Genomic DNA, 12,760 nt, shown 5'->3' with positions numbered 1-12,760 from the left:
AAAATAAGTGTTTATTTATTTTTAAGAAAGAGAGAGAGGGAGGGGCAGAGAGCAAGGGAGACAGAGGATCTGAAGCAGGCTCCACGCTGTCAGTGTATAGAGCCTGATTCGGGGCTCGAACGCACAAACCACGAAGTCGAACGCTTCACCTGAGCCACCCTAGCATCCACTGACAGCTGGATTTTGAGAAGGCAGTGGAAGAGCGGGCCCAGTTTGGGAGCAAACAAACCGAGGAGAAAGACGGTTTGGGGACGAGTCTTGTGCAGAGGCCACAGCACAGCAGAGTGGCCAGCCCCGGGAGGGCAGTCGAGGCCCTTCTGTCGTTGGCTGTGGGGAGCACCTCAGGGAGGTCTCTCTAGCTGTCACCCATTCCCAGACTCGGGGCTGACAGCAAACAATTCTACAGACCTGTGAAGCTAGAAGCCACCTCAGCTTTCCAGTCGAGAGCCAGTGCTTTTTACATGGCTCCAAGAGGAGGAGTAAGCATTGTCCCAGGGCCACCCACTTGGACATGAAGTATCACATTAATTGCTCTTGCTTTTTTCTTGAAGCTTCCCCATTCTTAGTAGCAGAGCCATATGTTTACAAAGTTTTGGGTTTTGTCTCCCTGTCGTGAAAACTGGTGTGCACCGGGTCTTGCTGGATGAAATGAGCCATTAAGTAATTGACCAGAGATTCAAAAGGTCAGTGCCAGGGACGGGAGGGAAAAAAAGGCTCTAGAACCCTGGTTCATGGAATCAGAGCCAACCTGTAGGATTCTCAGGGAAATGGCTCTCCAGATTCATAAGTATACATCTTCCAAGAATAGCGATAGATGTCTTCATCTGTCACGGAAGATTGATGCCTGCTGTCTTGCCTCGTGCAGTAAGAGGCCCCATGGGGCCCAGACTGGATTGCTATTTGTAGAATCGTCAGGCTTGTGCTTGAACGTGGCCACGGAGGAGGGCCTGGAGTTGTTTTGTAGATGAGGGAAAAGGCAACGCTTTTGCCACTGTTTGCTCTGAGACTCTGGGAGGGAGGGGGTCTGGCCCCAAGGACACAGGGAGGATGGCAGGAAACGGATGGTCCCCACACCCCTGCCCCTTCCCATCGAGCTTCTGGGTAGCGTTGAGCTCCCCACCGACAGAGGGGTTTGGGTGGAAGACACCGTGAAAGCCTGGACCTAAATGTGCGGGGCACGTGCAGAATCGTGGCACGAGCCATTCTCCCTGCCCCCGCCCCACACTGACCTCAGAACTGCTGATTACCCTGAGCGCTGACACTGGCCGGCACCCTACTGCAAGATACCAGAAGAGCGGGGTTTTTATGAGGGCAGCAGAGGCGGTGATGGGGAGCCCCTGGGAACCCCCTGAAATTGTAGGAAAAGACTTTATATGGGGAGAGAAGGTGCAGACGTGCAGGTGTTGCTGAGAGCTTAGGTAATTCTGCCGTTAATGACGGTATAGCTTCACTTGCACCCACGGCTGCCAATGCCTTGGTCTTGATTTGTGTTTCCTGGTTTGACCGAATATTTCACCCACCACGCCTCGGCTTCTCACTGGTCAAGGGTAGCATCCGTTTAGTCTGGTGGCGGTTTCCCACAGAGGACCACCTTTTCACCAAGAAGATCTGAGAAATGCTGATTTCGCCTCATGGGGGTAGGACAGGGTGTAATACCAATGTAGAAGCAGATATTGCAATGTCATAGTTTAAACTTTCCCAGAAATCCATTTCCAGTGATATCCCAGGAGACGTTAGTCATGCCTCAGAGTTTATTCAACACCAGTGAGGAGTTCATGGGTGAACCAATAAAACACAAGGGATCTCCTGATCCCCTGACCAAGATGCTGCCCTCTCTTTACCTGGCAGCTAGCCGAGGGTGTGGAAACTAAGATCTTGAGATGTTGTCGACCGCGGGGGCAGCCTTGCTCTGGCATGGCCTAGCACAGCTCCCGTGGCTAATACTGTTCTTACCTAGCTGCAAGCCAGCGCCGGCAACCTGGGTGGGGGGGGGGTGGGGGTTGGCCTTCGGAACACCTGAGAGATCACAATCCATCCCCAAGGTGTGGGCCAGTCGTCATGGTGACTCTGGCAGCATCACTTTATTTATAAACTAAATGAAAGAGATCTTCAGTCATGTCTGTTCAGGACGAGCCATTTTCTTTGGAGCCAGGACACCAGGAGGAGGGCTTCAAAGAGTCGTCTATTTTGTGGGGAATAGACAAAGGAAATGGAGTTGAGATGTGTTGCCTACCTCTGCCGAATGGTTTCTGCCACAGAAGTTGCAAACTCTCTCCTGGTGGCTTTACGGGGCCTAAACACCAAAGTATGTCTTCAGGGAAGAAATCAGCTGTCATTGCTTCAAAGCCCATTGGTCAGTCAGTAGGGATGCTTGGCACATGGGGCCTGCATTCACCTCCCACCGAGCTTCAGTGATATAATGCAACCGGACCCCTTCAAAGCCCAGGAACGTCAAAGCCAGAAGGGCCCTTGATTCCAGCTTCCATGTTTCAACTGGCTGAGTGTGAGGAAGCAGGCTGGGGCTAAAACAGGTTGCACCACCCCTGGCTACAAGGGAAGGGGGTTGGATTCCGCTGCCTCAACTTCCACGACACCATGTCCTTCTCCCATACCGTCCTTATGCTAGCGGACACATTTTTCATCTGTGTGATAGTTTGTCTTCCTCCCACTCTACCTTATAAGTGCCATGAAGACAGATGCTATGTCTTTCGCTCATCTTTGTATCCCCAGCATCTAGCACGGTCCTTGTGCTTGAAAGAATGAATGAATGTATGAATTAAAAGCTCGTGGGGAGTATGAGAATAGAGTCCTCAATCGCTAGAGAAGAAAACAGGCCCAGAGAAACGACAAGTTACCCAAGATCATGCCTTAAGGCGGTGACGTTGTCTGTCTTAGCAAAAAACCTAGAATACAATTGGGTCCCGAAGGGAGCAGTCTTGGGTACAACTGAGAAAGATGTTGTCTTGTCTATATTCTTCACCTCCGTGGTTCCCAAAGCTCTAAGAGGACAAAATGGAGCCATGGCTTTGATTTCTTAGGGCTCCTGCTCCACCTGGGGCCACGTTATCACAGAGAGACTAGGAGACCTCACAGCCTTAACTGTGACTCTCAGATTCCTCTGGAGTTACCCTTGTGCTTCCGTAGCAGGTGTTGCCACACGTGCACATGTGTGCGTGTGCGCGCCTGTGTTTTCCATCATTCTCTGAAATGTTTTTCTGCACTTCCACACCCACAGGAGGGGGGAGTCTGTTTTGTACCTATGCCTACAGTCTCTCCACTGCCCAAGGTACTTCTGTGTCTTCTGAGCATAAACCTAAAGAAAATTAAAATAAAGAAACCCTACTGGCCAAGCAGTGGCACTTGTATACGATGTTCTTTCTAGCCTGTGTCCACTTGAGGGGTTAGCAGAACCACCCCACGGTTGCCTTAAGAATTGTGGTTTTTCTGATGCTTCCCCAAAGGAAAGGTGCCCAGATCCACACAGTTCCTGCTGAACAAACTTCCTGTTCTCTGTCTAGGAAGGGAGATCCCTCAGTCAGGTGGCTGTGGGGCGCAGGGCCCAGGAAGAGCCAAGGAAGGAACTTACCAGAGGTGTGGGGATCACAGAAGGAGCTTGACTGGTTCTCTGGCTTCTAGCTGGGCCTTTACCTGTAATTGCCCAAGGGCAGGAGACACAAAGCTTAAGGGCTATTCCTCCCTTGGCTTAAGACTACAGTTGAGGCCATGGGCCTGTCCTCTTCTGCTCCTGACCCTTTTCAAGGAGACTTTTCTATGCTTACCCAGTGGCCCCAGAGGTCCTTTGGTAAGTCCCTCCAGATGAACAAAAAGTTTCAAAGAGTAAGGCTGCCTCCCAAAGCTTGTGTGCTGGGGGGGCAGGTGGCCCTCGCACACACTGGGACCCGTGGTGTGACCATCTCCGGGCCTCCCTCCTCCCTAGTCTACACATACCTCCACTTACCAAGGCTGCTGTGTCCTCTCTGTGACCTCTCACAGGGCCTTTGTCACCATGAAGCAGAATCTACCCCTGTCTATGGGCTGACTGCATTGGCCTCCATGGGTCCAGGCAACAGATGAGGGGCACGTTCACTCGTGTGAAAGTTGTTCCTTGGCCCTTTCATTTTCCTTAATCCCCACCCCCAATGGCCACTTACCCCTTCTATTCCTCTGGCTTCTCCGCCTTTTGGACAAGTGACTAATTATAGAGATTATCCCCAAGCCTGTGATCAGTATGCAGATTATGAGAATGGACATCCCGGAAGGAATCGCAGACAGACTTCATGTCGACTGAAAAGAAACCACCTTTCATTTCCGTGCTCAGGATCCCCATTCCTGGGATCTGTCCCTCTGCCCTGCCCGCACCCCACCTAGTCCCAGTAGCTCCTGGCCACCAAGTGCCTTCAGAGTGCCCGTGTTCTCCAGCCCACACCTGTTTGGACCCGGGCTGGTGGTCTGACCAAGCGGGGCTGAGCCCTTGCCTCAGAAACTAACATGGACCCAGAGCAGGAGAATCCAGTGTTCAGACTGGATGGCCTCTTGAACAGGGGAGACATAAACTCCGGAGCTAGAAGTGGCTGCAACGAAACAGAAAAGGGCAGTGCAGAGAGAGAGAGAGAGGAAGCAAACACACATGAGAGCAGTGGATCAGAGACAGAGACAAAGTCCCAAAGACATTCCGGACTATTGCTGAGGGTGCCATGTCTCACCCTTCATGCATGCAACATTGCTCTCCCCTTAGGGTAGATCCTCCTTTTCAATTAACATCATGAGAGGGCATTTTTGCTATTTACGTTCAAGAGTCCTAAACTATATTGTTCTGAAAGAAACCACGTGGTCACATTGAAGCTACACAGTTCAGGTGGAGAACAAGAACCAACGACATGCAGCTAAAGAGCAGCAGGTGCAAATCAGTTGCCACGCTGTGTTATCCTCGCCTGCCTCCCCCCCAACCCCCCAACACCGGTCTGTCCTCCCCAAGGTCCGACTCACCTGGAGGGATTGGCCTTGTGAGCCACATTGGAAGCCCTGCAGCTCCGGTTCCTGTCGCCTGATAGGTCTGCAGCAGAAAGGACTGGTTGGGGGTCAAGTGAGGCCAGCCCCAGGCCTGCCCTTTGCCTTCGGCATCTCCGCGTCTCTGCCCATCATTCAATCCCCAGAGAACGAGTGCTCTGGGCAACTCTGCTGGGTCGAGCAGAGGCACGGGGCATAGCTGTATAAATGCGCCCTGCACAGGGCACAGGCTGGAGGGAACAGGTAGGAGCTGAAATCCAGCCCACCCTCTGCTGGCCAAGCCATATGCCCTGCCACTGGGCTCCAGGCACCTCGAGGAAGGGCCACCTTTCCAGAGGTGCACCAAAGCCCTGTGTGGACTAGATGTGGCCCATGGTTAGAGAGTCCCAGGCTGAAGGCTATGATACCAGAGGCACAAGAGGGCCAGTCCAATCCTTAAGGAACGGATGGATAGGTGGCATCATTGCCACACTGTGCTCGTGGCAGCCACTGAAACCCAATGGGGGAAGTTCTGCCATGGCCCACCCACACTGCCGTCTCTGGCAAATCTCGTTGGGGAGGGGCAGGGGTCTTTGTTTCACTGAAACTAAGGAGCACATTTAGGCGAGGCCTCTTTCATCCCGAGCCTAAAACAGTGCAGTAGAAACATTTTAGGTGTGAAGGATGCCACACATTCAATAAGATGCTTCCTAAACAAATTACTAGTTGGTCAAGTGTGAGCAAGATTCTCTAGCCCCAGGAGGCTTCCTATAGCTTCCCTTAAGTCCTCGGTTTGTTTTCCTACTGGCATTGTGTTCTGGATTATGATAGAAAAGCATCCCTTCTAGAAATGGAAACACTGAGAAGCCACAGAAGGAAAAAGAGGAAGGCTGGTACTTTCCATAAGCTCTTTGCCTGAGCAGAGGCTTTCTGATTTAAAAAGAGGTTTTCAGCATTGGACAGAAGAATTTGGGTGAGCATCTGGAGAGCTGTGTCTCAGCCCTGGCCCAAAGGAGCAGTTGACCGGCTTAGCCAGACCTCCTCCCACCACAGGCTCAAGTTCAACCTACACCCACCCAGTGGCCTCCCCGTGTAAACTGCACTCCTAACCAGTTTGGCCGTGATAGTTACGCCTGTGGATGAGGAAACTAGTTAGCGGACGGTCTTTGAAGGTCCTCTTCCAGACACCTGGGTCATGTTTTACAGCTTCACTCACCTCTCAAGAAATGGATCTTCAAGATTCTAGACCTACTAGGTTGGCCACAGAGCACAGACGTGTAATGAGAACCTCTGAGCCTTTCCTGGCCAGCAACACGAAGCTCTCCCACCTGTTAGCCCCCGGGAGCCTCTCCAAATGCCATGGGCCAGATCGCTGCAAGGGAAGGGAGGTTCCAAGAGCACCCCTGCGCCCACCCACCCTCCTCTTCCCCAAATTCCAAGTTAATCCCCGGCACAACCGTCAGCAACAACCCTACCCATCAGCAACGACCCTACCTTGGAGAGAAGGAGATACCAGGGTACCCCAAGGAACCTAAGGGGGGCCTGAGCTGGTTCTCACTGGCCTCAGCGAGTATGTACCACACCAACAAACATGCACAACTGCGGGTTACCCCTGACTAGACCCCTGACAGGGTCCCTACCTTTCCCAGACCAAAAATTACTGGCAAGGCCTCCTCTGTCGTCAGTCACAACCAGCTCTGTAAAATCCAAGTCGTCCCTGGCAAAGTCCCACTGGATGCCACACGGGTACCAGCCTGTATCCTCCTTGGTCAGGCAGGACAGAGTGATGATGAGCTGGCTTCCTGTGTCCCTCAGGGCATGACACGCATGCACACACACACACACACACACACACCACGGTCCTTTTAAACATGTTGCAGCTCCCGCCACACTGGAGCAAAATCAGTTTAAGCACTGGGGGCTGATTTTTTATTTTGCTTGTTCTGGGTTAGCAACTGCTTTGGGCAGAAAGAGGTCCCGCTAAAACTCACACATTGAAGTGTTAACTCTAGTACCTTAGAGTGTGACGGATTGAGCCTTTAAGGAGGTAATTAAGTTAAAAGGGGGTCATTAAGAATGGGCCCTAATGCAACCTGACTGGTGTCCTTATGAAAAAGGAGTTTAGGGGGCGCCTGGGTGGCTCAGTCAGTTGAGCATCCGACTTCGGCTCAGGTCATGATCTCACGGTTGGTGAGTTCAAGTCCCACTATCAGCAAAGTTGTGTGCTGATGGCTCAGAGCCTCGAGCCTGCTTCGGGTTCTGTGTCTCCCTCTGTCTCTGCCCCTCCCTGCTTGCACACTCTGTCTTTCTCTCTCTCTCTCTCAAAAATAAATAAAACATTAAAAAAATTAAAAAAAGAAAAAGAAAAAGGAGTTTAGGACACAGACAACAGGTCGAGGGAAAGTCCTGTGAGGACACAGTGAGAAGGCAGCCCTCTGCAAGCCAAAGAGAGAGGTCTCAGCAGAAGGCAAACCCGCCCACACCTTGATCTTGGACTATCCAGCCTCTGGAAATGTGAAGAAATCAATCTCTGTGGTTGGCTGGACCTCTGAGTCCAGCTCTGGACTGGACCTCTGAGCCAACCTCTGGCTGGCTGAAGACAGCCAGTCTGTGGCGTTTGTTACGGCGGGCCTAGCAAGCTAATGTAGCAACCCTGGAGAAGTCCTGTCCCCTGGCCTGAGGCTGGGGGATCAAGAACTTAGGAGGCCTCTCCCCATTGCTTGTTGGGGGGCTGGAAGAGCCCGAGGATCACTGTTAGCAGATCCCCTGTGTCCACGCTACTGTGGACCCCTCAGGAAGAAACCGAGAAGGTGTGGAGGCTTCTGCGGGCTGCAGAGGGCTGGGAACAGAGGGAGTCACGTTCTGTTCTTAGGAGCTGAGAGCTTCCTATTCCCTCCGGACAAGACCTGCGCGGGCAGCCCCATCATCTCAGCGTGTTGTGTAGTGAGGAAGTCATGTACTCCGTGTCCCCCTAGAAGATGGCTGGGGAAGTATCTGAACAAGGAGCAGAGATGGGACCAGCAGGCATCTCTCAGCTAGGTCCCCTCAGATGCCGCCAACAACCAGCCCGCACGGCAGGTTCACGTCGCTGATGTCAACTGATGTGACTTGATATCTTGTTTTCCTATCAAACCCACAAGGAAGATGGGGTGGTGCTCAGCTTACAGGGCTGGACCCTGACCCAGGGAGAGGCACAACAGCCATCCAGGTCAGCACACCGGGGGTGGGGTGGGGGGCAGCAGAGCCAGGACTGGTCCCCCGAGTCCCACCTTCAGGCTCAGGCACCGGCAGACAGTGGAAAGTCCCGGCCTCGTCCATGTGCTCAAACACTTTGAGGAAGAGAAGGGGGAGGGAAGGGGACCTTACACTGAAAGAGAGAGTACAGAGGCCCACATTTTCGTTGAGGCTTTCAAATTCCTCACAACCCTCTTAGCAGAGCAAAGAGCAAGGATGAATTTGGACAGGATCTCTTTTCTCCTTTTATTTTCCCATCCCACTTCTTGGGTGGTTCGAGCTACTAAGCAGGAGGGGAGAAGGAAATGCAAGATGTCTGGGAAGTTTGGAGGCTGCAAATGTTCTTTCCCCATATCTTACCTGAAAAGACAGTCAAGAGAAGCAGAATGAAGAGCCCCATGACTGGAAGGAAGTGAACTTTCACCTGGAATGGTAAGATACCCCCCAGGGTTTCAGGAATCCTGGATCTGTTTAAAGGAAACAGATATCTTTGAGCTTAAGCCGGTTTGATCCTGTTTGAAGAGACCAGGGCAAAACGACCAGTCAATCCAAGCAGTGCTACTATGTATAGCTATCCAGGTTGTGTACTGCACAAGGGTACCTCATCAGAGGGATGCCATTCGTGGACATAAACTTACTTTTATAACAATATGGGCAACTGAAAAAAATTGTGGGCTTCTGGCACCCCCAAAACAGCAACGGAGAGTCCCCTCCTGGATAAATCCAGCCTGCTACAACAAAGCCTTATACACACGCAGACCGGGACAGGCACACACATCAGCACGGACACACACTCAGGTGTCCAACTGTGCCCTGTCCCGCCAGCGGACCGGGTTATTGCCAGAGGACGACACGCTCAGAGGCACGTTCTCGTCTAGTTGAGAGGAAGACCAGTAAGGAAATTACCTCCCCTGACTCCCGCGTGGACCATGAAGCCTCACCCAGGGAGCGGGGTCAGGGGCAAAGCACGAAGCTGTTATGAGCTGTGCCTGGTGTCTGGAGCATGGAGTGGTGTCGGTGTGAGTGTCTGAGTGTCAGCAGGCAGGGCCGCAGCCTCCAGTACTCTTGAGAGCTTTCCGGGCAGAGCTGGGGCAAACCAAGGGTATCTGTCCATGCCGAGGTAGAAGCTTCTCTTGGTTCCTTTTGGGACTCCTGGCCTGACCACTGATTTTCATTTTTATTTATTTTTGAGTGAGCGAGTGAGAGAGAGAGCACACATGTGCACTCGAGGCAGAGTGGCAGACAGAGGGATACCAAGGATCTGAAGCGGGCTCTGTGCTGGCAGTGGAGAGCCTGACACAGGGCTCGAACCCATGATCCACGAGATCATGACCTGAGCTGAAGTCAGAGGCGTAACTGATGGAGCCATCCAGGTGCCCCCCGACCAATGACTTTTAGGGTTTGAATTGTGGAACCACCTCCCACGTGAATTTAGACCGAGCACTACTTATCACACCCCGGAGCCAACACTTCCCATCAATGGCCAGAGGTGGATGAGCGTCCAGGGTGTTCAATCATGTCCTCTTGTGAGGGAGGGGGACCTCTCTCTCATCCACACGAAGTCAGCATGTCGGCCAGCTCTAGGCCGAGTTTCACCTGCACCATGTTGGTTGTGTTACCCATATTGCCTCATTTACACCTCATCAAACCTCTACGAGTTCAACACACAAACCGCAAGGTGGAGGGAAAAAAAAAAGGAAGAAAGGAAGGAGGAATCTATAGTTTAAAAGGGGCTTAAGAGAAATAATGACAAATCACAATATATGGAACTCATTTGGATCCTGATTGAAGCAAACAGTTGAGAAAAGTGTAGACAGTGGCTCCATAGTTGATGATGCTAAGAAATTATGGTTACGTTGTTTCAGAGGGGATCCTGACATCGTCAAGAACCAGCCTCTCTGATGGCTCCCAGCATTCATGCTGTTGTTCCCTCTTCAGCCGAATCAGGGCTGGCCTGTGTGATCAAGAAAACCAATGAAAATTAGATAGCAATTGATAATTTGTGTGGTCATATTTTTTAAAATCAGTATTATTTCTGAGAAAGCTGCTTGCAAATCGTGCACTGGGAATGGCTCGGAGAAAGTGCCGTGAAACCAAAGAAAAGCACCAACAGAAGGAGAAATGGATTGTGCCCAGACGTCAGTGAAGTGCGCAAGTCATGAAAAGGTGACGTTCTAAAGCAAATGAGAGGCCCGGAGTTATAGAGAATGGACGGATGTGTCTTATCAGTATCCTGACTTCCAGGTGGTGCAGTTAGTTCTCCTGGTGCCTCATAAGGGTAGAATTAATTTTTGCTCCTTAGATGGGCAAACTAAGAAGATGAATGGGTAAGAAGCAGAAGCCCACTGATCATTTAAAAACTACCTTTTAGAAATAAAACCCGAAATGTTTGCAGAGGAAATAAATTGATGTCCCCAAATTTCAAGATAGGGTAGGGCAAGCGGGTGGGTAGGGGCATAGAGGGAACAAGATTGGCTGTAAGTGGACCATTATTAAAGCAGCATAATAGATATCAGAGGGGTCATTTTTCTGATCTCTCCACTTTTGTGTGCCTGAAGTGTTCCATAATAAAAAGTAAAACAAACAAACAAACAAACAAATAAACTCAGATATTACAAGGTTCAGTTTTAGGAAACTGCCCCAAGTTCACATGCCCAAGTACAGCCATGATAATCTGATGCTAAATCCGGAGGAAAACACACACACACACACACACACACACACACACACACACAGTTCTTTCCATCACACTCTTCTTCTTCCTCAACAGTAACAACACTGCAAAATTATAGATACTTTACGTTTTACAAGGGGACGTGACCTACACTTATCACCTGAGTGGTCAGGGCAAGAGGCAGCCTGTTTTCCCATTCCCACTACACCCAGCGTGGCATCAAAGGGCAGAGTTTCTCTAGAAAATACGCATCTGGTTGTAAGAAACTGAATACACCAGTGGGCAATGGCCAGATCACATATGACAATAGATCTCTGGACAGAATTTCTGGCCGGGGAAACCAGCATCTTATCTACAGTAAATGGCCGGGGAAGCCGGCCTGCCAGAAGTCCCGTTGGTAGGAAGTCAGACCGTAATCTCTAGCAGAAGTCCAGAACGCCAATCGATAATCCCCGTGACCATCAACCCCAAATGGCCAGGGATAACTGACAGCTTCCCAAATTCTTGTCCTGCTTCCAACTTGGGACCAACCAGAGAAAGCCAAATACACTCTCCTAACCAATCCCACAGGATGCCCACTGCTACTTAGCCCACCCGCAGCTTCCCCGGGCCAGCAGCCTCTAGGCAGGGCACAACTAAAGCCTCCCAGTTTCCCCTGTAGACCCTGCCCCCCTCCTCTGCACGCCTTTAAGCCTCTGCCGAAATCCAAGTAGCAGTGACTGACTCCCTGGCTACTGCAAGCTTGGGATAGCTTTTGCCTGTTCCCATCTGGTCCTAGCTTATTTCCACAGTTGACTTAATAATAATAATAATAATAATAAATGGGTTAATAAACCCAGCTACTCAGCGCCTACCTTCATTCCAACGAATTCATATGGAGGAGGAGGAAGCAAACTTTGGTCTTGTCTGGGTAGTCTTTTTTTCCTTATTCCTTGCGAACAGAAGCCCAACAGCCACCCTCAACTGTTCAGCTGAAGGGAGCTAGCCAGGAGACAGCCTGGAGGAAGCGCCGGTGACACTAATCTCTAAATTTGAAACCAGGGTGGAGCTCACCACTTCTACCCGAGCCCCTCACCAGGGATTCTTAGTTCATCTTTTCTGAGTCCTCTCGAAAAGGCATTCTCATTGTAAGGGCTTCTTCTGGGCTGGTGGAACATCTTAGCTCAGGACATTCCCATTTCACTGAAACAAAGCAAAACAAAACATAAAAAAAAAAAGCAACTCCTGGGGCGCCTGGGTGGCCCGGTCGGTTAAGCATCCGACTTAGCTCAGATCATGATTTTGAGGTTCGTGAGTTTGAGCCCCACATCGGGGTCTGTGCTGACAGCTCAGAGTCTAGAGCCTGCTTTGGATTCTGTCTTCCTCTCTCTCTCTCTCTCTCTCTGCCCCTCCCCCACTTGTGCTCGCGCCCTCTCTCTCTCGCGCGCTTTCAAAAATAAATAAACATAGAAAAATTATTAAAAAAAAATTGAACTCCCTGCAAACCCTCAGTGGATCTGCTAAGCAGTGGACTTCAGAGCGGGGGAGTGGGGAGGAGGAGAAAGGGAGAAGAAAGGAGAAAAGTTTGTTTTTTCTGAAACTCAGAAAACTCATCTTCCCACAGCGATGACCCAGGACAGATTGCTGCTTTGTTTTGAGGGAAGTAGTCCCCTTAAACGAAGTTTCTTTCTTTTTTTTTTTTATTTTTTTTTTTAACGTTTTATTTATTTTTGAGACAAGGAGAGACAGAGCATGAACAGGGGAGGGTCAGAGAGAGGGAGACACAGAATCTGAAACAGGCTCCAGGCTCTGAGCTGTCAGCACAGAGCCCGATGCGGGGCTCAAACTCACGGACCGTGAGATCATGACCTGAGCCGAAGTCGGCCG

General features: G+C 50.9%; 1 protein-coding gene and 1 long non-coding RNA gene across 2 annotated transcripts; both read right to left on the bottom strand.

Annotated features, from left to right (window-relative positions):
- Window positions 1–2,332: 2,332 nt before the first annotated feature.
- Window positions 2,333–6,888, bottom strand: LOC109271856 (transmembrane domain-containing protein TMIGD3-like; the record flags this gene model as incomplete). The annotated part of the gene is made up of 5 exons (XM_019457531.2): window positions 2,333–2,497; window positions 3,587–3,648; window positions 4,152–4,253; window positions 4,988–5,053; window positions 6,627–6,888. Coding segments are annotated over 5 exons (657 nt in total), but the record flags the coding sequence as incomplete, so codon positions are not given.
- Window positions 6,889–9,925: 3,037 nt separating this feature from the next.
- LOC109272043 (uncharacterized) lies at window positions 9,926–12,243 on the bottom strand. The gene is made up of 2 exons (XR_002082226.2): window positions 11,749–12,243; window positions 9,926–10,174 (listed from the first exon to the last, which is right to left on the bottom strand). It is a non-coding gene; the product is annotated as an uncharacterized LOC109272043 (long non-coding RNA).
- Between the last annotated feature and the right edge of the window lie 517 nt (window positions 12,244–12,760).

The sequence above is a fragment of the Panthera pardus genome, unplaced genomic scaffold, assembly GCF_024362965.1.
Source record: "Panthera pardus isolate Hobbes unplaced genomic scaffold, ASM2436296v1 HiC_scaffold_11, whole genome shotgun sequence".
NCBI classification, from domain to species: domain Eukaryota; kingdom Metazoa; phylum Chordata; class Mammalia; order Carnivora; family Felidae; genus Panthera; species Panthera pardus.
Note: the sequence above shows the minus strand (reverse complement) of the source record. Positions and strands in the feature narration are given on the sequence as shown.